The sequence below is a fragment of the Pristiophorus japonicus genome, chromosome 26 (genome assembly GCF_044704955.1).
Source record: "Pristiophorus japonicus isolate sPriJap1 chromosome 26, sPriJap1.hap1, whole genome shotgun sequence".
Taxonomy (NCBI): Eukaryota; Metazoa; Chordata; class Chondrichthyes; family Pristiophoridae; genus Pristiophorus; species Pristiophorus japonicus.
The window spans coordinates 4002021-4022753 of NC_092002.1; the positions used below are offsets into that span (position 1 = coordinate 4002021).

General features: G+C 57.8%; 1 protein-coding gene across 1 annotated transcript in view; it reads left to right on the plus strand.

Annotated features, from left to right (window-relative positions):
* Positions 1 to 20733, plus strand: part of plekhg2 (pleckstrin homology domain containing, family G (with RhoGef domain) member 2) — a 127767-nt gene that overhangs the window by 89562 nt on the left and 17472 nt on the right. Inside the window, exons 6-9 of the mRNA XM_070867524.1 lie at positions 12575 to 12621; positions 14133 to 14283; positions 17261 to 17392; positions 19759 to 19941. Coding sequence (XP_070723625.1) covers positions 12575 to 12621; positions 14133 to 14283; positions 17261 to 17392; positions 19759 to 19941 — 513 coding nt within the window. The remainder of the gene's footprint in view (positions 1 to 12574; positions 12622 to 14132; positions 14284 to 17260; positions 17393 to 19758; positions 19942 to 20733) is intronic.

Consider the following 20733-nt stretch of genomic DNA (forward strand, 5'->3'; position numbering starts at 1 on the left):
ACTGGTCTTGGGTGCATATTCTGCCGTGCATTTCTACATCTTTTTGAATTTCTTAGTTTCAATCTCGTTGCTCCATTTGCCCTGTGACGTTGGTGCGATTCGGGGTCTCCTTGGACCCTCGACTGTCCGTGACGCTCCTGGCCAGCGTCCTGCGAGCCACACACACGTTCATTTATTGACCTTGCCGAAGGTTCCACCCTGAATGTAAATGGGGTTCCGTGCGCCGGTTCTATGAAAGCTGCTGGAATTCACGTCACTGGGACGTATCTGCACACTGTTCTCCAGGGAGGGGAAATCCTTCAGAACACGGCCTTGACCTCCAAGGGTGCAGGAGACTAGAGAAAGCAAGAAATTGGCGCGTTTAACCTGCGGATCTCGGATCCATTTCAGTAGGTTCTGTTTCCCTTGCATCGTTAAGGTTTTGTATTTGTTGTTATAAAACCACAGAGCACAGGAGGAGGCCATTGGGCCCATCGAGCCTGTGCCGGCTCTGTGACAGAGCGATCCAATCAGCCCCACTCCCCCCTGCTCCCTCCCCATAGCCCCTGCAACTTTCCCCGTTCAAGTATTTATCCAATTCCCGGTTTGAAAGTCACTATTGAATCTGCTCCCACCGCCCTTTCAGGCAGCGCGTTCCCGATCACAACAACTCGCTGCGTAAACACATTCTCCTCGTCTCCCTCCTCTGGGACTTTCGCCGATTATCGTCAATCTGTGTCCCTCTGGTTACCGGCCCTCCTGCCCCTGGCAACAGTAACTAGTTGAAATTTTTCTGCCGTTGCTTCTGGGCAAAAAGAAACATAACTTCTCCTTCCCTTCCTGTAACCATCCCTTAGCCTGTTTCACAATCTTTAATTTGTTCCTTCAAGAGCATATAATGGGACTGACACTCCCAGTGTAGTACTGAGGGAGCGCCGCACTGTCGGAGGGGCAGTACTGAGGGAGCGCCGCACTGTCGGAGGGGCAGTACTGAGGGAGCGCCGCACTGTCGGAGGGGCAGTGCTGAGGGAGCGCCGCACTGTCGGAGGGGCAGTGCTGAGGGAGCGCCGCGCTGTCGGAGGGGCAGTACTGAGGGAGCGCCGCACTGTCGGAGGGGCAGTGCTGAGGGAGCGCCGCACTGTCGGAGGGGCAGTACTGAGGGAGCGCCGCACTGTCGGAGGGGCAGTACTGAGGGAGTGCCGCACTGTCGGAGGGGCAGTACTGAGGGAGCGCCGCGCTGTCGGAGGGGCAGTACTGAGGGAGCGCCGCACTGTTGGAGGGGCAGTGCTGAGGGAGCGCCGCACTGTCGGAGGGGCAGTACTGAGGGAGCGCCGCGCTGTCGGAGGGGCAGTGCTGAGGGAGTGCCGCACTGTCGGAGGGGCAGTACTGAGGGAGTGCCGCGCTGTCGGAGGGGCAGTACTGAGGGAGTGCAGTACTGAGGGAGTGCCGTGCTGAGGGAGTGCCGCACTGTTGGAGGGGCAGTACTGAGGGAGTGCCGCACTGTCGGAGGGGCAGTACTGAGGGAGCGCCGCACTGTTAGAGGAGGCATCATTCGGATGAGATGTCAAACCGAGGCCCCGTCTGATTGATCCAGACAGTTCAGGCTGCAGAAGATCCCATGGCACGATTAGCAGAAGAGTGGGGGCATTCTCCAGTGTCCGACCATCCATAACCAACGCCATCAAAAAAAATCAATAGGTTGGTCATTCACCACATTGCTGTTTGTGGGATCTTGCTGTGTGCACACTGGCGTTTACCTGGGTAATATTACTGCACGCCAACAGTGATTGGTTAGCTGTGAAGCACTTTGGGGCGACTTGCTGATGCGAAAGCTGCCTTTTGTAAACACGTCCTTTCCCTGCTCTGACGCAACGCGTAAAGAAAGATGTGTATTTATATAGCGCCTTTCACCCCCTCCGGACGTCTCAAAGCGCCTTACAGCCAATGAAGTACTTTTGGAGTGTAGTCACTGTTGTACTGTGGGAAACACGGCAGACAATTTGCGCACAGCTCCCACACACAGCAATGTGATAATGACCCAGATAATTTTTTAATGATATTGGTTGAGGGATAAATATTGGCCCCAGGACAACAGGGAGAACTCCCCTGCTCTTCGAAATAGTGCCGTGGGATCTTTTACATCCACCTGAGAGCGCAGACGGGGCCTCGGTTTAAGGCTTCATCCGAAAGACGGCACCTTCGACAGTGCGGCACTCCTTCAGTACTGCCCCTCCGACAGTGCGGCGCTCCCTCAGTACTGCCCCTCCGACAGTGCGGCACTCCATCAGTACTGCCCCTCCGACAGTGAGGCACTCCCTCAGTATTGCCCCTCCGACAGTGCGGCACTCCCTCAGTACTGCACCTCCGACAGTGAGGCACTCCCTCAGTACTGCCCCTCCGACAATGCGGCACTCCCTCAGTACTGCCCCTCCGACAGTGAGGCACTCTCTCAGTATTGCCCCTCCGACAGTGCGGCACTCCCTCAGTACTGCCCCTCCGACAGTGCGGCACTCCCTCAGTACTGCACCTCCGACAGTGCGGTGCTCCCTCAGTACTGCCCCTCCGACAGTGCGGCGCTCCCTCAGTACTGCCCCTCCGACAGTGCGACACTCCCTCAGCACTGCCCCTCCGACAGTGCGGCGCTCCCTCAGTACTGCCCCTCCGACAGTGCGGCGTTCCCTCAGCACTGCCCCTCCGACAGTGCGGCGCTCCCTCAGCACTGCCCCTCCGACAGTGCGGCGCTCCCTCAGTACTGCCCCTCCGACAGTGCGACGCTCCCTCAGCACTGCCCCTCCGACAGTGCGGCGCTCCCTCAGCACTGCCCCTCCGACAGTGCGGCGTTTCCTCAGCACTGCCCCTCCGACAGTGCGGCACTCCCTCAGCACTGCCCCTCCGACAGTGCGGCGTTTCCTCAGTACTGCCCCTCCGACAGTGCTGCGCTGGTTGTAAAAGGTGCTATATAAATCCAAGTCTCTCTTTCTTTCCTTTCTGTGGGAATATGATCAATAGTCCCTCCCCCCCAGAACGCGATGACTATGAAATTTCTCTGGGATTGTTGCCCAGCCGTGCTCTCCCGATTAACCTTTGCTGCGTGGGGGATCCCGGATAATCCTGGTGGGATGGGATTTTCTCCCATTCGGGTGATTGGCACTGGGCTGGATCAGCGTGATCCGGTGCGATGGGGGGGGCGGGGGAGATGAATGCCCCCTCCCCTGCACTGCCTGTGGGTCTTGCGATGTTGGAGCCGGTGCTGAGACACCCCGGTGGGTGGCCTGACTCTGAACCTCACTCACAGTGAGTAACTGCGCATAAATGTGGCTTGTTTGGAAGGGATTAGAATCTGAATATCTTTGGGATTTAACTTGAAAGGCTCCAATAATTGGGAAATGGCAATTCCAGTGATCCTGTCCGCGGCTGGAGTCTGAGCAGCTGGGAATCTGTAATCATCCCACATCTGTCGGGATCGGATATGGGTAACCCATTCCCTGCCTCTCCCACCCCCCGAAACCCAACCACACACTCCCCCGCCAACCCCTTCCCCCAATCTCGCCTCCCCCCAACGCCCCAACACCCATGCCCCAATCTCTCCCCCCAAAACCCCCACACCTCAAACCCCACCCCCCCACGCCCCAACCCCACCCCATTGGCCTCGGTTTAACGTCTCCTCCAAAAGGCAGCTGCGACAGTGCGGCGCTCCCTCAGTACTGCCCCTCCGACAGTGCGGCGCTCCCTCAGTACTGCCCCTCCGACAGTGCAGCCCTCCCTCAGTACTGCCCCTCCGACAGTGCGGTGCTCCCTCAGTACTGCCCCTCCGACAGTGCGGCGCTCCCTCAGTACTGCACTGGGAGCGTCAGCCTGGATTTTTTTTGTGCTCGAGTCCCTGGAGTGGGACTTGAACCCACGACCCCGTGACTCAGGGGCGAGGGTGCTCACCCGAGGGTGCTTGACGTTGGGGGACTCGGAGATTCGCAGGATCCATGGCGCTGGGAGGGAGGTGTATTCGGGAATGGAGAAGGCGGCTGGTAGATGGGGTAGGAAACTAGCAAGAAAAAATTGAATTTTCCTGGGTTCTGCAGTCAACCCAAACTGTGGAACTCCCTGAATAAACCTCTCCGCCTCTCTCTCCATCTTTAACATGCTCCTTAAAACCGACTTCTGACCCAGCTTTAGGTCGCGTGTCCTAATATCTCGTTATGTGGTTCGGTGTTATACGTTTGATTTGATTACATTCCCGGGCAGCTCCTTGGGACGTTCCACTGCGACGTAGGTGCTATATCAAAGTAAGTTTGTGTTTGGTGCTGGGCTCTGTGGTCAGTCCCCAGTCCATGCAACACTGCAGCTGGCCTTACCACACAGCACCCGCTGACCCATCCCAGATGCAATTTGCTGATTAATTGCCTGTCGCTGGCCGAGGTCCCAGCTCTGCTCCACGAGGCAGATCACTGCGAGCTGGGAAGTGAAACCTCCCTGGTGTTAAACATCACGGCCCCGATACACACAGGCCCCGATACACAGGCCCCGATACATGACCCCGATACACAGGCCCCGATACACACAGGCCCCGATACATGGCCCCGATACACAGGCCCCGATACACACAGGCCCCGATACATGACTCCGATACACAGGCCCCCGATACACACAGGCCCCGATACATGGCCCCGATACACAGGCCCCGATACACACAGGCCCCAATACATGACTCCGATACACAGGCCCCCGATACACACAGGCAGCCCCCCCCCACCCCCCGATACATAGGCTCCCCCGATACACGGGCCCCTCTCCCGATACACGGGCCGCTCTCCCGATACACGGGCCGCTCTCCCGATACACGGGCCGCTCTCCCGATACACGGGCCGCTCTCCCGATACACAGGCACCACCCGATACACAGGCCCCCCTGATACACAGGCCCGATACACAGGCGGCCCAGCTATGGGCTCTGCTTCCCGATGGGGCGCGGGCGCAAGGCTTTGCCCGTCTTCCTCGAGGAAGACAGCGCGCCGGAAGTTTAACGCTCTGGCCTGGTTTTTCGGCCGGCTGTTTCTCCGGGCCCGAGCGGCGGCGGGGCGGTAAACATCACGCTGCGAAACGGTTTGCGTCGGCAGCCACAAAACCCATCAGCTGGGCCCCGAGTGTGGGGCAGAGCGTGAAGGGAGGGGGGCGGTGCCACACACCTCGCTAGGCCGGGTGGGCAACGGACAATCCCCAGCTAACGCACGGGAGCGGAACGCCCAGAGAGAGTCTTCACCAGGACTACAGAAGCACAAAAAAAAACCCCAATCCCAATACCTTGCTCACCCCACATAAACATAAACCGCAAAAATAAAAGTATCGCACTTACTCCAGGTATTCATTCCTTCCCTCACCACTGCTTTCACAGGCGATCCCATCGGAACAAAAGAAAGAGGAGCAGGAGTCGGCCATTCGGCCCATCGAACCTGCTCCACCATTCAATGAGACCATGGCTGATCTGATCTTGACCTCAGCTCCACTTCCCCGCCCGCTCCACATTACCCTTTATTCCCGTGTCACTCAACAATCTGTCTCTCTCCACCTTAAATATCTTCAATGACCCAGCCTCCTCAGCTCTCTGGGGCAGAGAATTCCACAGATTCACGACCCTCTGAGAGAAGAAATCCCTCCTCATTTGAAACAATAATCACACCCTGTCGGACCCGGGGGGTTACAGTCTCGCGCGCCCCCACACCCCCCTCGCGCTAAACCCGCACCTCGTGTTGAGGCGGGGCGTGGGAAGCTCATTTGCAGAACCCCTTACCGCCCCCTCCGCGATTGAGGTGCAAATCCCGCCGAGCGTCCAGCCCATTGGGAGCATGACACACCGCCCTCATTGCTGGGCCCGACGACTCAGCAGCGCCCCCTGCCGGTCAGATTCGAAGCGGCAGTCAGCCATTCGGCCCATCTTTGCTCCCTCATGTCCAAAGGCGGCAGCACACTTGAGCACAGCTGGCGCACGACAGCTTGTGTTTATATAGCGCCTTTCACGTCCCGTGGCGCACCCCACAGTCGCGATTATCGGACAAGAATTTGGCACAGAGCCACAGAAGGAGATGTTGGGGCAGGTGATCAAAAGCTTGGTCAAAGAGGTAGGTTTTACGGAGCGTCTTAAAGGAGGAGAGAGGTTTAGGGAGGGAGTTCCAGAGCTTGGGGTCCAGGCAGCTGAAGGCACGGCCGCCAATGGTGGAGCGATTATAATCGGGGGATGCGCAAGAGGGCAGAATTGGAGGAGCGCAGAGATCTCGGAGGGTTGTGGGGCTGGAGGGGGTTACAGAGTTAAGGAGGATGTAGGGGCTGGAGGAGGTTACAGAGATAGGGAGGGGTGTAGGGGCTGGAGGAGGTTACAGAGATAGGGAGGGGTGCAGGGCTGGAGGAGGTTACAGAGATAGGGAGGGGTGTAGGGGCTGGAGGGGGTTACAGAGTTAGGGAGGGTTGTAGGGGCTGGAGGGGGTTACAGAGATAGGGAGGGGATGTAGGGGCTGGAGGAGGTTACAGAGATAGGGAGGGGTGTAGGGGCTGGAGGGGGTTACAGAGATAGGGAGGGGGTGTAGGGGCTGGAGGAGGTTACAGAGATAGGGAGGGGTGTAGGGGCTGGAGGGGGTTACAGAGATAGGGAGGGGTGTAGGGGCTGGAGGGGGTTACAGAGATAGGGAGTGGTGTAGGGCTGGAGGAGGTTACAGAGATAGGGAGGGGTGTAGGGGCTGGAGGATGTTACAGAGATAGGGAGGGGTGTAGGGGCTGGAGGAGGTTACAGAGATAGGGAGGGGTGTAGGGGCTGGAGGAGGTTACAGAGATAGGGATGGGTATAGGGGCTGGAGGAGGTTACATAGATAGGGAGGGGTGTAGGGGCTGGAGGAGGTTACAGAGATAGGGAGGGGTGTAGGGGCTGAAGGAGGTTACAGAAATAGGGAGGGGTGTAGGGGGCTGGAGGAGGTTACAGATGTAGGGAGGGGTGTAGGGCTGGAGGGGCTTACAGAGATAGGGAGGGGTGTAGGGGCTGGAGGGGGTTACAGAGATAGGGAGGGGTGTAGGGCTGTAGGGGGTTACAGAGATCGGGAGGGGTGTAGGGGCTGGAGAGGGTTACAGAGATGGGGAGGGGTGTAGGTGCTGGAGGAGGTTACAGAGATAGGGAGGGGAGTAGGGGCTGGAGGAGGTTACAGAGACGGGGAGGAGTGTCGGGGCTGGAGGAGGTTACAGAGATAGGGAGTGGTGTAGGGGCTGGAGGGGGTTACAGAGATAGGGAGGGGTGTCGGTGCTGGAGGAGGTTACAGAGATAGGGAGGGGTGTAGGGGCTGGAGAGGGTTACAGAGAAAGGGAAGGGTGTAGGGGCTGGAGGAGGTACAGAGATAGGGAGGGGTGTAGGGGCTGGAGGGGGTTACAGAGATGGGGAGGGGTGTCGGGGCTGGAGCGGGTTACAGAGATAGGGAGGGGTGAAGGGGCTGGAGGGGGTTACAGAGATAGGGAGGGGTGTAGGGGCTGGAGGGGGTTACAGAGATAGGGAGGGGTGTAGAGGCTGGAGGGGGTTACAGAGATCGGGAGGGGTGTAGGGCCGGGAGAGGGTTACAGAGATAGGGAGGGGTGTCGGGGCTGGAGCGGGTTACAGAGATAGGGAGGGATGTAGGGGCTGGAGGGGGTTACAGTGATAGGGAGGGGTGTAGGGGCTGGAGGGGGTTACAGAGACAGGGAGGGGCCTAGGGGGCTGGAGGAGGTTACAGAGATAGGGGGGGTGTAGGGGCTGGAGGAGGTTACAGAGACGGGGAGGGGTGTAGGGGCTGGAGGGGGTTACAGAGATAGGGAGGAGTGTAGGGGCTGGAGGAGGTTACAGAGATAGGGAGGGGTGTAGGGGCTGGAGGAGGTTACAGAGATAGGGAGGGGTGTAGGGGCTGGAGGGAGGTTACAGAGATAGGGATGGGTGTAGGGGCTGAAGGGGGTTACAGAGATCGGGAGAACTGGTTCAGTCACCGATCAGCAGAGATGTCTAACCCTATCAAGCTACACTCTCCTCTGGCAAAACTGTGCACTAATCCCGGATCGTGTTGGAGACTCCCCGGTTTCTTTTCTCCATTACGAACCATCTACTTAAACCTCTCTTCCTCACTAACCGAGTGTCAGCTGTGGCTCAGTGGGCAGCACTCTTGGCTTTGAGTCAGAAGGTTGTGGGTTTATGTCCCACTCCACAGACTTGAGCACATAAATCTTGGCTGACACACCAGCACAGTGCTGAGGGAGTGCCGCACTGTCGGAGGGGCAGCGCTGAGGGAGTGCCGCACTGTCGGAGGGGCAGCGCTGAGGGAGTGCCGCACTGTCGGAGGGGCAGCGCTGAGGGAGTGCCGCACTGTCGGAGGGGCAGCGCTGAGGGAGTGCCGCACTGTCGGAGGGGCAGCGCTGAGGGAGTGCCGCACTGTCGGAGGGGCAGCGCTGAGGGAGTGCCGCACTGTCGGAGAGGCAGCGCTGAGGGAGTGCCGCACTGTCGGAGGGGCAGCGCTGAGGGAGTGCCGCACTGTCGGAGGGGCAGCGCTGAGGGAGTGCCGCACTGTCGGAGGGGCAGCGCTGAGGGAGTGCCGCACTGTCGGAAGGGCAGCGCTGAGGGAGTGCCGCACTGTCGGAGGGGCAGCGCTGAGGGAGTGCCGCACTGTCGGAGGGGCAGCGCTGAGGGAGTGCCGCACTGTCGGAGGGACAGCGCTGAGGGAGTGCCGCACTGTCGGAGGGGCAGCGCTGAGGGAGTGCCGCACTGTCGGAGGGGCAGCGCTGAGGGAGTGCCGCACTGTCGGAGGGGCAGCGCTGAGGGAGTGCCGCACTGTCGGAGGGGCAGCGCTGAGGGAGTGCCGCACTGTCGGAGGGGCAGCGCTGAGGGAGTGCCGCACTGTTGGAGGGGCAGTGCTGAGAGAGCCCCGCACTGTCGGAGGGGCAGTGCTGAGAGAGCCTCGCACTGTCGGAGGGGCAGTGCTGAGGGAGCGCCATACTGAGGGAGTGCTGCACTGTCGGAGGTGCTGTTTTTTTGATAAGACATTAAACCGAGGCCCTGTCTGCTCTGTTGGGTGGATTTGAAAGATCCCATGGCACTATTTTGAAGAAGAGCAGGGGAGTTATCCCCGGTGTCCTGGGGCCAATATTTGTCCCTCAATCAACAGAACAAAAAAAAACAGATGATCTGGTCATTATCACATTGCTGTGTGTGGGAGCTTGCTGTGCGCAAATTGGCTGCCGTGTTTCCCACATTACAACAGTGACTACGCTCCAAAAATGACTTCATTGGCTGTAAAGCGCTTTGGGACGTCCGGTGGTCGTGAAAGGCGCTATATAAATGCAAGTCTTTTCTTTTTCCAACGCTCCACCCTCCCCTCCACAAGTGAGAGGAGCTGATGGCAGCGAGATGCGAACAGGATCATCGCCCGGTGCAGCCCCCAGTCGGAGTCCCGCGTGATGCAGTGACTGTGGTTCAGTTTCGGGGAGGTGGGGCAGAACATTCAGGACACTGAGCTGGGTTGAGTTGGAGAACGAGGGGAACCAGCGTGGAACAAAACCTTGCTCACCAATTTGACATCGCCTGGTGTCCGCATTCTAATGGTTCCCTCAATCTTTACCCTCTTCCCCCGAGCCCTTTGGGTGGTAAAATTCCGCTGGTTCTGCAGAGCATCGGACTGCACTGGCCAAGCACAGACACTCCCTCCACACCCCCACTCACCCCCCCCCCCCCCCCCCACAGCCCCCGGCCATCGCTCCCTCATGAACCACGCCAGATGCTGCGGCTATGTATAATCTTTATATCTGACTGTGCGTAGAATCATCAAACGGACAACTTCACAAATACTCATTACAGGCACCGAATTAAAGGTCTGGGCCAGTCTCCCAGGCACTGGGAGGGACAGCATCCTCCAGTAATTACACCCCAGCCCCTACCTTCCTCCGTCACCTCACTGCCTCCCCTCGCTCCACTCGTCACTGCCACGTTCATCGTGGGCTAGCTGGCTCGCTCCCCCGGAAGGGAGAGTGCGGGGGGATAGGGTGGTTTGGGGGGAAGAGTGCGGGGAGTGTTGGGGTGAGGAGGGGAGGGGGGAGGGGAGAGGGGAGGGGGTTGTGTGGGGGTGAGGGGGGAGTGAGGGGAGGGGGTGTGTGTGGGGGTGTGGAGGGTGGGGGGGGAGAGGGTGGGGGGGGAGAGTGTGGGGAGGGGGGGATTTGGGGAGGAGTGTGTTTACAGACACAGCGTGTGCTGGACGCTGTATTCGAGCACCGACAGACACTAAACTACAGCCAGGGACACACAGTTAACACTGAGTCACTGACTCCGAACTTCAGTCTCAACAGCTGAGTGTCTGTCAGTCTTTCTGTCTCTCTCTCACCCTATCTCTCACGTTCTCTCTCTCCCTCTATATCTCTCCCTCTTACTATCTCTCTCTGTCTCTCTGTGTGTCTTTCTCTCTCCTATCACACTCACTCTATCACTCCCTCACTATTTCCTTCACTCTCTTTCTCTATCTCTCAATCTTTATCTCTCTCTCTCTCTCACTCTCACTCTCACTCTCTCTCTCTCTCTCACTCTCTCACTCTCACACACTCACTCTCTCTCTCACACTCTCACTCTCTCTCTCACACTCTCACTCTCTCTCTCTCTCTCTCACTCTCTCTCTCCCTCAGGAACAGTTGTTTGTGTGAGACAGCAGCGCCCTCTGCTGTCGACTCCTCACTGCCCCGTCTCTCTCACCCTCTCCATATCCCCGTCGCTCTAGCTTTCTCCTTCCCTTTCTCTCTTCTCTCTCTTTCTCTCTCTCTCCGCCTTCCCTTTCATTCCTTTCTCTCCCGCCCGATCACCATATCCTTCGCTTCCCTTTAATATCCAAAATCTATCGATCTCAGCCTTGAATATACTCAACGACTGAGTCTCCACAGCTCTCTGGGGCAGAGAATTCCAAAGATTCACCTCCCTCTGAGTGAAGAAATTCCTCCTCATCTCAGTCCTCTCTTTCTTTCTATTTCTCTCCTTCCCCTTTTCTCTCTCCCCTCTCTTTCTCCCTCCCCCCCTCTCCCCTCCCCCTCTCCCCCTCCCCCACTCCCCACTCCCCCCTCCTCACCCCCTCACCCCCTCCCCCCTCACCCCCTCCCCCCTCCCCCTCCCCCCTCCCCCCTCCCCTCTCCCCCTCTCTTCCTCTCTTCCTCTCTTCCTCTCCCTCTCTCCCTCTCATCTCTCCACTCAGCATCAGTGTTGGCTCAGTGGGCAGCACTCTCGCCTCTGAGTCAGGAGGTCGTGGGTTCAAGTCCCACTCCAGAGACTTGAGCTCAAAATCCAGGCTGACACTCCCAGTGCAGTACTGGGGGAGCGCCGCACTGTCGGAGGGGCAATACTGAGGGAGCGCCGTACTGAGGGAGTGCCGCACTGTCGGAGGGGCAGTACTGAGGGAGCGCCGTACTGAGGGAGTGCCGCACTGTCGGAGGGGCAGTACTGAGGGAGTGCCGCACTGTCGGAGGGGCAGTACTGAGGGAGCGCCGCACTGTCGGAGGGGCAGTACTGAGGGAGCACCACACTGCCGGAGGGGCAGTACCTGAGGGAGCGCCGCACTGTCGGAGGGGCAGTACTGAGGGAGTGCTGCACTGTTGGAGGGGCAGTACTGAGGGAGCGCTGCACTGTTGGAGGGGCAGTATTGAGGGAGTGCCGCACTGTCGGAGGGGCCGTCTTTCGGGATAAGATGTTAAACCGAGGCCCCGTCTGCTCTCTCAGGTGGATGTAAAAGATCCCATGGCACTATTTGGAAGAAGAGCAGGGGAGTTCTCCCCGGTGTCCTGGGGCCAATATTTATCCCTCAATCAACATCACTAAAACAGATTATCTGGTCATTATCACATTGCTGTGTGTGGGAGCTTGCTGTGCGCAAATTGGCTGCCGTGTTTCCCACATTACAACAGTGACTACACCCCAAAAGTACTTTATTGGCTGTGTGATGCTTTGAGACGTCCATTGGTCGTGAAAGGCGCTTTATAAATGCAAGTCTTTCTTTTTCTCTCTCTTCCGTCTCCCCTCCCCCCCCCTCCCCCCTCTCTCCAGCCCCCCTTTCCTCTCCCCCCCATCTCCACCCCCTCCCCTCCTCTCCCCACCACCCCTTCCCCCCCTCCCTCCTCTCTCTCCCCATCTCCCTCCCCTCCTCTCTCCCCCCCTCCTCTCTCCCCCCCTCCTCTCTCCCCCCCTCCTCTCTCCCCCCCTCCTCTCTCCCCCCTCCTCTCTCCCCCCCTCCTCTCTCCCCCCCTCCTCTCTCCCCCCCTCCTCTCTCCCCCCCTCCTCTCTCCCCCCTCCTCTCTCCCCCCCTCCTCTCTCCCCCACCTCTCTCTCCCCCACCTCTCTCTCCCCCACCTCTCTCTCCCCCACCTCTCTCTCCCCCACCTCTCTCTCCCCCACCACCTCTCTCCCCCACCACCTCTCTCCCCCACCACCTCTCTCCCCCACCACCTCTCTCTCCCCCACCACCTCTCTCTCCCCCCTCTCTTCCCCCCCCCTCCCTCTCAGACCCTGTGTTGGAGAAGGCAGCATTTCCATGGTGTCCCGCTCTGTATCCCTGGCCCTGAGCTGTGTGTTTTTCTCTCTGCAGAGTGAAGAGTTTGACATCTACACGCTGTACTGCATGAACTACCCCAAGTAAGTGACCATTGGGCGGGGCGGGGTGGTTTGATCGGCAGCATGGACAGAGCCAGGAGTGTGGGCATGCTATGGCAGCGTTTGGAACAGCCCAGCGGGCTGGGGAGGGCGTGTGTCTGTGCTCTCTCTCTGGGATCTGGGTTAGAATTCAGTCCAGAATTAAGGAATGCAGATCCCCATCTCCGTGCAATCGGCAATAAACCATTTCCCAATCTGGGGTCTGTGAGGGACTTGTAGAGTCACCGGGTAAAATGGGCCCATTCCGTTTGTCGTCTGGCTGATCCCATTATCTGACAGTGGGTGTAATGTATGTACCTGTGAGTGTTGGGGAGTCCGTGTTCCACGTGTATGCTCAGTGTGTGAGGTTGCAGCCCCTCTTCCAATATTCGAAGGGGCTGTTCCTCAAATTCTGGTTGCACTTCAGTCCCACGCTCCTGATCTTTGGGCACCCTGTGCGGAGGGGAGCGGGCAGGTCCGAGGGCCTCCTCGTAGGACTGCTCCTGGGCCTGGCCAAGGGGGCCATCAGCCGGTCCAGGCAGCGGGCGGTCGAGGGGGTCGTTCAGCCCGACTGCCTGCCTCTCTTCCGCGGTTACATCCGAGCCAGGGTGTCCCTGGAGATGGAGCACGCGGTGTCCACCGGGACGCTCGCGGCCTTCCGCGAGAGGTGGGCGCCGGAGGGACTGGAGTGCATCATCACCCCCGGCAACCAAATTCTAATTTGAGCTAAGTTTCCCTTCTGGGTTCTGGTGCCTTTGCTAAAAGGGGGCACTCGATTTAAAGTTATGCTGAATATAGTTGTAGAGCTGTTGCATTGTGAGTGGCTTAGCCAGTCACGTGATGTTCACAAGACTCAATAAAACCCCAGCCAGTTGGGTTCGGGGGATCCACGATGGGGCAGGTGGTTGTGAGCCTGGTGGATGAACTGTCGGGTTCAGTTTGATTGTTAAACCTTTGCTCATAAACCAGCTAGTTCTTCACAGCAAAATGTGTTGCTGTGAAAGGGCCCTGGTGCTTTTAATTATGTTTGGGGATCAGGTTCGGCAATTTATATCCAATTTCTTAATGAAAGCGGGCGCGATTCCAGCCCTGCGTGTCAGTATCTGCCGGGGGCCTGGGAGTGGGCAAGGCTGGTGCCCAGTTACTAGGCCGAGGCTGGTTACTAGGCCCAGGTTGGTTGCCTGGTTACTAGGACCAGGTTGGTTGCCTGGTTACCAGGCCGAAGCTGGTTACTAGGCCGAGGCAGGTTGCTTGGTTACTAGGCCGAGGATGGTTGCCTGGTTACTAGGACCAGGTTGGTTGCCTGGTTACTAGGCCAAGGCTCGTTACTAGGCCAAGGCTCGTTACCAGGCCGAGGCTGGTTGCCTGGTTATTAGGCCGAGGCTGGTTGCCTGGTTACTAGGCCCAGATTGGTGCTCTGGGAGGGGGTCTCAGGATAAAAGGAGGGAACATGTCGATTTGAGCTCTGCCCTCACACCTTTTGCTCCCCGCGGGGTCTCGCTGTGTTTCTGCAGCTCGGTGTCGGTCCTGCGGGAGTGCATGAAGAACGGAACCTTGGCCAAATTCTTCCGCGAGCGGCAGACGACCCTTTCGCACTCGCTGCCCCTGGAAACGTACCTGCTGAAACCCGTGCAAAGGATCCTGAAATACCACCTCCTGCTGCAGGTGAGGGCGAGAGAGCGCAAGCTGGTCCCAGAGAGCTCGCGGATTAAACACACGGGGGCGGGACCTCATCCCCGCCCTCCGACCCCGCCGCGACCTCAGCCCAGCGCTCCGACCCCGCCGCGACCTCATCCCAGCGCTCCGACCCCGCCGCGACCTCATCCCAGCGCTCCGACCCCGCCGCGACCTCAGCCCAGCGCTCCGACCCCGCCGCGACCTCAGCCCAGCGCTCCGACCCCGCCGCGACCTCTCCCGCCCTGACCTCTCCCGCCCTGACCTCCCCCACTGTGACCTCCCCGCCATTGTGCTATCGTGATGCACAGCTACGCATGCACACACACTTACACGTTAACAGAACTGTGTGAACACGTGCTTTATTGTTATTACATCAGTCGTCTACTAGTCTACACCATTTCTCCCTCCTTATTGAAGAAGTTCCAGAAGGCATTTGACACGGTGCCACATAAAAGGTTACAGCACAAGATCAAATTTCACGGGGTTGGGGGTAATATATCAGCATGGATAGAGGATTGGCTAACTAACAGAATAGAGAGTCGGGATAAATGGTTCATTCTCTGGTTGACGACCAGTAACTAGTGGGGTGCCGCAGGGATCAGTGCTGGGACCGCAACTATTTACAATCTATATTAACGACTTGGAAGAAGGGACCGAGTGTAACGTAGCCAAGTTTGCTGACGATACAAAGATGGGAGGAAAAGCAATGTGTGAGGAGGACACACAAAATCTGCAAAAGGACATGGACAGGCTAAGTGAGTGGGCAAAAATTTGGCAGATGGAGTATAATTTTGCAAAGTGTGAGGTCATGCACTTTGGCAGAAAGAATCAAAGAGCAAGTTATTATTTAAATGGAGAAAGATTGCAAAGTGCTGCAGTACAGCGGGACCTGGGGGTACTTGTGCATGAAACACAAAAGGATAGTATGCAGGTACAGCAAGTGATCAGGAAGGCCAATGGAATCATGGCCCTTATTGCAAAGGGGATGGAGTATAAAAGCAGGGAAGTCTTGCTACAGTTATACAGGGTATTGGTGAGGCCACACCTGGAGTACTGCGTGCAGTTTTGGTTTCCATATTTACAAAAGGATATACTTGCTTTGGAGGCAGTTCAGAGAAGGTTCACTCGGTTGATTCCGGGGATGAGGGAGTTGACTTATGAGGAAAGGTTGAGGAGGTTGGGCCTCTACTCATTGGAATTCAGAAGAATGAGAGGTGATCTTATCGAAACGTATAAGATTAGGAGGGGTCTTGACAAGGTGGATGCAGAGAGGATGTTTCCACTGATGGGGGAGACTGGAACTAGGGGGCATAATCTTAGAATAAGGGGCCGCCCATTTAAAACTGAGATGAGGAGAAATTTCTTCTCTCAGAGTTGTAAATCTGTGGAATTCGCTGCCTCGGAGAGCTGTGGAAGCCGGGACATTGAATAAATTTAAGACAGAAATAGACAGTTTCTTAAACGATAAGGGGATAAGGGGATAAGGGGTTATGGGGAGCGGGCAGGGAAGTGGAGCTGAGTCCATGATCGGATCAGCCATGATTGTATTAAATGGCGGAGCAGTCTCGAGGGGCCGAATGGCCGACTCCTGCACCTATTTCTTATATTCTTATGTAAGTTAATCACAACAAAAGATTCACTATACATAACTTGCATGGTTATACACAACAAAAGATGTGAACTTATTTTTCCATATTTACAAATCAAACGTAACCAGATTTTTTGTTTCGAAGAGGATACCTTCGTTCTGGGACATGACTTCCCGATCGTGCTGTCGGACGTAGACTCATTCTCGGCTGAGCCTGAGGAGAGATTTTCTCCAGGGGCTGACTTTGATCTACATTTGGAGTCTCTCCACCTTCAGACTGTTTGTCTGCCTGGCGCGGACTCGGACGTCAATTCTGACCTTCTCTTGGACTTGTTTCGAGTACATCTGATGTAGGATTTGCTACTGGTACTGTACTTGTAACCGGACTATCGGACTCATCAGAATACCCCGCCTGGTTTCATTTATGATGCAGAGTGCGCTCCTCCTGTGCGCTCAAGGAGGAGGGCGGGAGGGGGGGGCTCGTTAAGGAGGTGAAATGCCCTGAAGATACTGGAGAGGAAGCTTTTATCACAGGCCGGGCCCAATAGAGGCAGACGAGGGGCCTGAGGTGAGAGGGATGGAGGGAGGGAGGATCCCAGTAGGGGACAACATTGGACCTATCTCCAGTCCTCTGCCCATGGGGTCACTGGGAGCATTAGCGGAGGGCAGGGTGAATGGGGTGGGTCATAAGAACATAAGAATTAGGAGCAGGAGTCGGCCATTCAGCCCCTCGAGCCTGCTCCGCCATTCAATAAGATCATTGCCATATCCCTCGATTCCCTTAACATCCAAAAATCTAGCGATCTCTGCCTTGAATATACTCAAGGACTGAGCCTCCACAGCCCTCTGTGGCAGAGAATTCCAAAGATTCACCACCCTCTGAGTAAAGAAGTTCCTCCTCATCTCAGTCCTAAATGGCCGACCCCTTATCCTGAGACTGTGACCCCTGGTTCTAGACTCCCCAGCCCGGGGGGAAACATCCTCCCTGCATCTACCCTGTCAAGCCCTGTCATGTTTCAATGAGATCACCTCTCATTCTTCTAAACTCGAGAGAATATCGGCCCAGTCTACTCAATCTCTCCTCATAGGACAATCCCCCCATCCCAGGAATCAGTCTGGTGAACCTTTGCTGCACTCCCTCTATGGTAAGTATATCCTTCCTTAGGTAAAGAGACCAAAACTGTGCACAATACTCTCGAGGGCTGGATTTTCATTGGGATTGCACCTCTGTTAGCGCCCAGGAGAGTCTGCGATTGTGACCCCTGGTCTGTACAGGCTGATCTGTCGCCGGGGGCAACGGATTGGGGCTCGCGGTGTTGCCCGGGGTTGGGAGGAGCGTGCCGCGGGTTTGGTAACGTCCGATGCTTCCTGCCACAGGAGTTGGCCAAACACTTCGACAAGAACGCGGACGGTTATGAGATGGTGAAGGAGGCGATCATCACCATGACGGCGGTAGCTTGGTACATCAACGACATGAAGAGAAAGCAGGAGCAAGCTGTGAGACTGCAGGTAACGGGAGGGATATGGCCCCTCACCCCACATCCGCGCCCCGCACCCCGTGAAATGAATTTGCTTCATGGGCTCTTTGCTTAAGAATCCACAGCAACACATTGCTATTAAGAACGAGTTGGTTTATTAGCAAAGGTTTAACAATCACACGACACATTAGCGGTTCATCCACCGGGCTCACAACCACCTGCCCCATTGTGGATCCCCCGAACCCAACTGGCCGGGGTTTTATTGAGTCTTGTGAACATCACATGACTGGTTAAGCCACTCCCAACTCAACAGCTCTACAACTATTTTACAATAAAACGATAAAACCGATTGCCCCCTTATTAAAGGGACACAAATTAACAATAAAACTTTAGATTAGTGGATCAAATTAGAATTTGGTTGCCGCGGGTGATGATGCACTCCAGTCCCTCCGGCGCCCACCTCTCGCGGAAGGCCGTGAGCGTACCGGTGGACACCGTGTGCTCCATCTCCAGGGACATCCCTGGCTCGGATGTAACCGCGGAAGAGAGGCAGGCAGTCGGGCTGAACGACCCCCTCGACCGCCCGCTGCCTGGACCGGCTGATGGCCCCCTTGGCCGTGCCCAGGAGCAGTCCTACGAGGAGGCCCTCGGACCTGCCCGCTCCCCTCCGCACAGGGTGCCCAAAGATCAGGAGCGTGGGACTGAAGCGCAGCCAGAATTTGAGGAGCAGCCCCTTCGAATATTGGAAGAGGGGCTGCAACCTCTCACCCCCAATAAACACGTGGAACACGGACTCCTCCAGACCGCAGAAATTGCAGGCGGCCTGGGAGCCCGTGAACTGACTTAGAAACTTATTGCATCAACAGCTCCAGGAACTTTTGCGCATACTCACAGGGGCAAACATTACACCCTGCACTCAAAACCTGCCAACCCCAACTGAGAAAACGATAACTTCATTCAAATAGTTGAAATGATTCTTCAGACAGAGAGCAGTGAGGATGCAGATCTCGCTGCCACAGGGCGTGATTGAGGCGAGGGTAATAGATGCTATACCTTCCGGGGTTGTTCACCGCCCCTCTTCCCCCAAACCCCCCCATGGGGACGTTCCAGGCGAGATTCTGGGGGTGAATGCACACACACGCTTGCCCAGACATCCCTGTGGCACGTGGGTGCGGGGCAAAGTTGCCGACACCACGCTCGGCCTGCCAGTGTACCGGGCGTTTCGGAGTGTTCGAGGAGGCCACAGGCAATTGAGTGACAATGAGCCGGGGGGGGGGTTGGACCTGTGAGAAAGGGAGGGGCTTGTTGGGGCTGTGCTACCCAATCACGGCCGCAGCTCGGTGGGTAGCACCCTCGCCTGTGGGTCAGAGGTTGTGGGTTCGAGTCCCACTCCAGGGACTTGAGCACAAAACCCTGGCTGACTCTCCCAGTGCAGTGCTGAGGGAGTGCCGCACTGTCGGAGGGGCAGTACTGAGGGAGTGCCGCACTGTCGGAGGGGCAGTGCTGAGGGAGCGCCGCACTGTCGGAGGGGCAGTGCTGAGGGAGCGCCGCACTGTCGGAGGGGCAGTACTGAGGGAGTGCCGCACTGTCGGAGGGGCAGTACTGAGGGAGCGCCGCACTGTCGGAGGGGCAGTACTGAGGGAGCGCCGCACTGTCGGAGGGGCAGTACTGAGGGAGCGCCGCACTGTCGGAGGGGCAGTACTGAGCGAGAGCCGCACTGTCGGAGGGGCAGTGCTGAGGGAGCGCCGCACTGTCGGAGGGGCAGTGCTGAGGGAGCGCCGCACTGTCGGAGGGGCAGTACTGAGGGAGCGCCGCACTGTCGGAGGGGCAGTACTGAGGGAGCGCCGCACTGTCGGAGGGGCAGTACTGAGGGAGCGCCGCACTGTCGGAGGGGCAGTACTGAGGGAGCGCCGCACTGTCGGAGGGGCAGTACTGAGGGAGCGCCGCACTGTCGGAGGGGCAGTACTGAGGGAGCGGCGCACTGTCGGAGGGGCAGTACTGAGGGAGCGCTGCACTGTGTCCTGGGGCCAATATTTATCCCTCACACAACATAACAAAAACAGATTATCTGGGTCATTATCACATTGCTGTGTATGGGAGCTTGCTGTGGGCAAATTGGCTGCCGCGTTTCCCACATTACAATGGTGACTACACTCCAAAAGTACTTCATTGGCTGTAAAGTGGTTTGAGACGTCCTGAAATCGTCAAAGGCGCTATCGAAATGCAAGTCCTTCATTTGTTATTGGGGCCTGTTGGTGGCCTTGTGCACCTCCTGGTGGTTGGTTGGGGGAGTGTCAGTGGCGAGAGACGTGCGCGAGGTGTGACGGCTCTGTGTTTGTGAAGTGTGTAAATGGCCCGGGTTCCTGAGCTGAAATATTGTTGCCGTGTCCTTCGCAGGAGATCCAGAACTCGCTGCTGAACTGGAAGGGCCCCGACCTGATCGCATTCGGGGAGCTGGTTCTGGAGGGAACATTCCGTGTGCAGAGGGCCAAGAAGGAACGCACACTGTTCCTGTTTGACAAGATGCTGCTGATCACCAAGAAGCGAGTGGAGCAGTACACCTACAGCATGCACATCTTTGTGAGTGTGGGCCTGGGGGGGGGGGGGGCCGGGGGAGAGGGGGGGCACAGTGGCGGGCTCAGTGGGCAGCACCCACGCCTCTGGGTCAGAGGTTGTGGGTTCGGGCCCCACTCCACGGACTTGAGCACAAAAGTCTAGGCTGGTACTCCAGAGCAGTGCTGAGGGAGCGCCGCACTGTCGGAGGGGTAGTACTGAGGGAGCCCCACACTGTCGGAGGGGCAGTACTGAGGGAGCCCCGCACTGTCGGAGGGGCAGTACTGAGGGAGCCCCACACTGTCGGAGGGGCGGTACTGAGGGAGCGCCGCACTGTCGGAGGGGCAGTACTGAGGGAGCCCCACACTGTCGGAGGGGCAGTACTGAGGGAGCCCCGCACTGTCGGAGGGGCAGTACTGAGGGAGCGCCGCACTGTTGGAGGGGCGGTACTGAGGGAGCGCCGCACTGTCGGAGGGGCGGTACTGAGGGAGCGCCGCACTGTCGGAGGGGCGGTACTGAGGGAGCGCCGCACTGTCGGAGGGGCAGTACTGAGGGAGAGCCGCACTGTCGGAGGGGCAGTGCTGAGGGAGTGCCGCACTGTCGGAGGGGCAGTGCTGAGGGAGCGCCGCACTGTCGGAGGGGCAGTACTGAGGGAGAGCCGCACTGTCGGAGGGGCAGTGCTGAGGGAGTGCCGCACTGTCGGAGGGGCAGTGCTGAGGGAGCGCCGCACTGTCGGAGGGGCAGTACTGAGGGAGCGCCGCTCTGTCGGAGGGCCAGTACTGAGGGAGCGCCGCACTGTTGGAGGGGCAGTACTGAGGG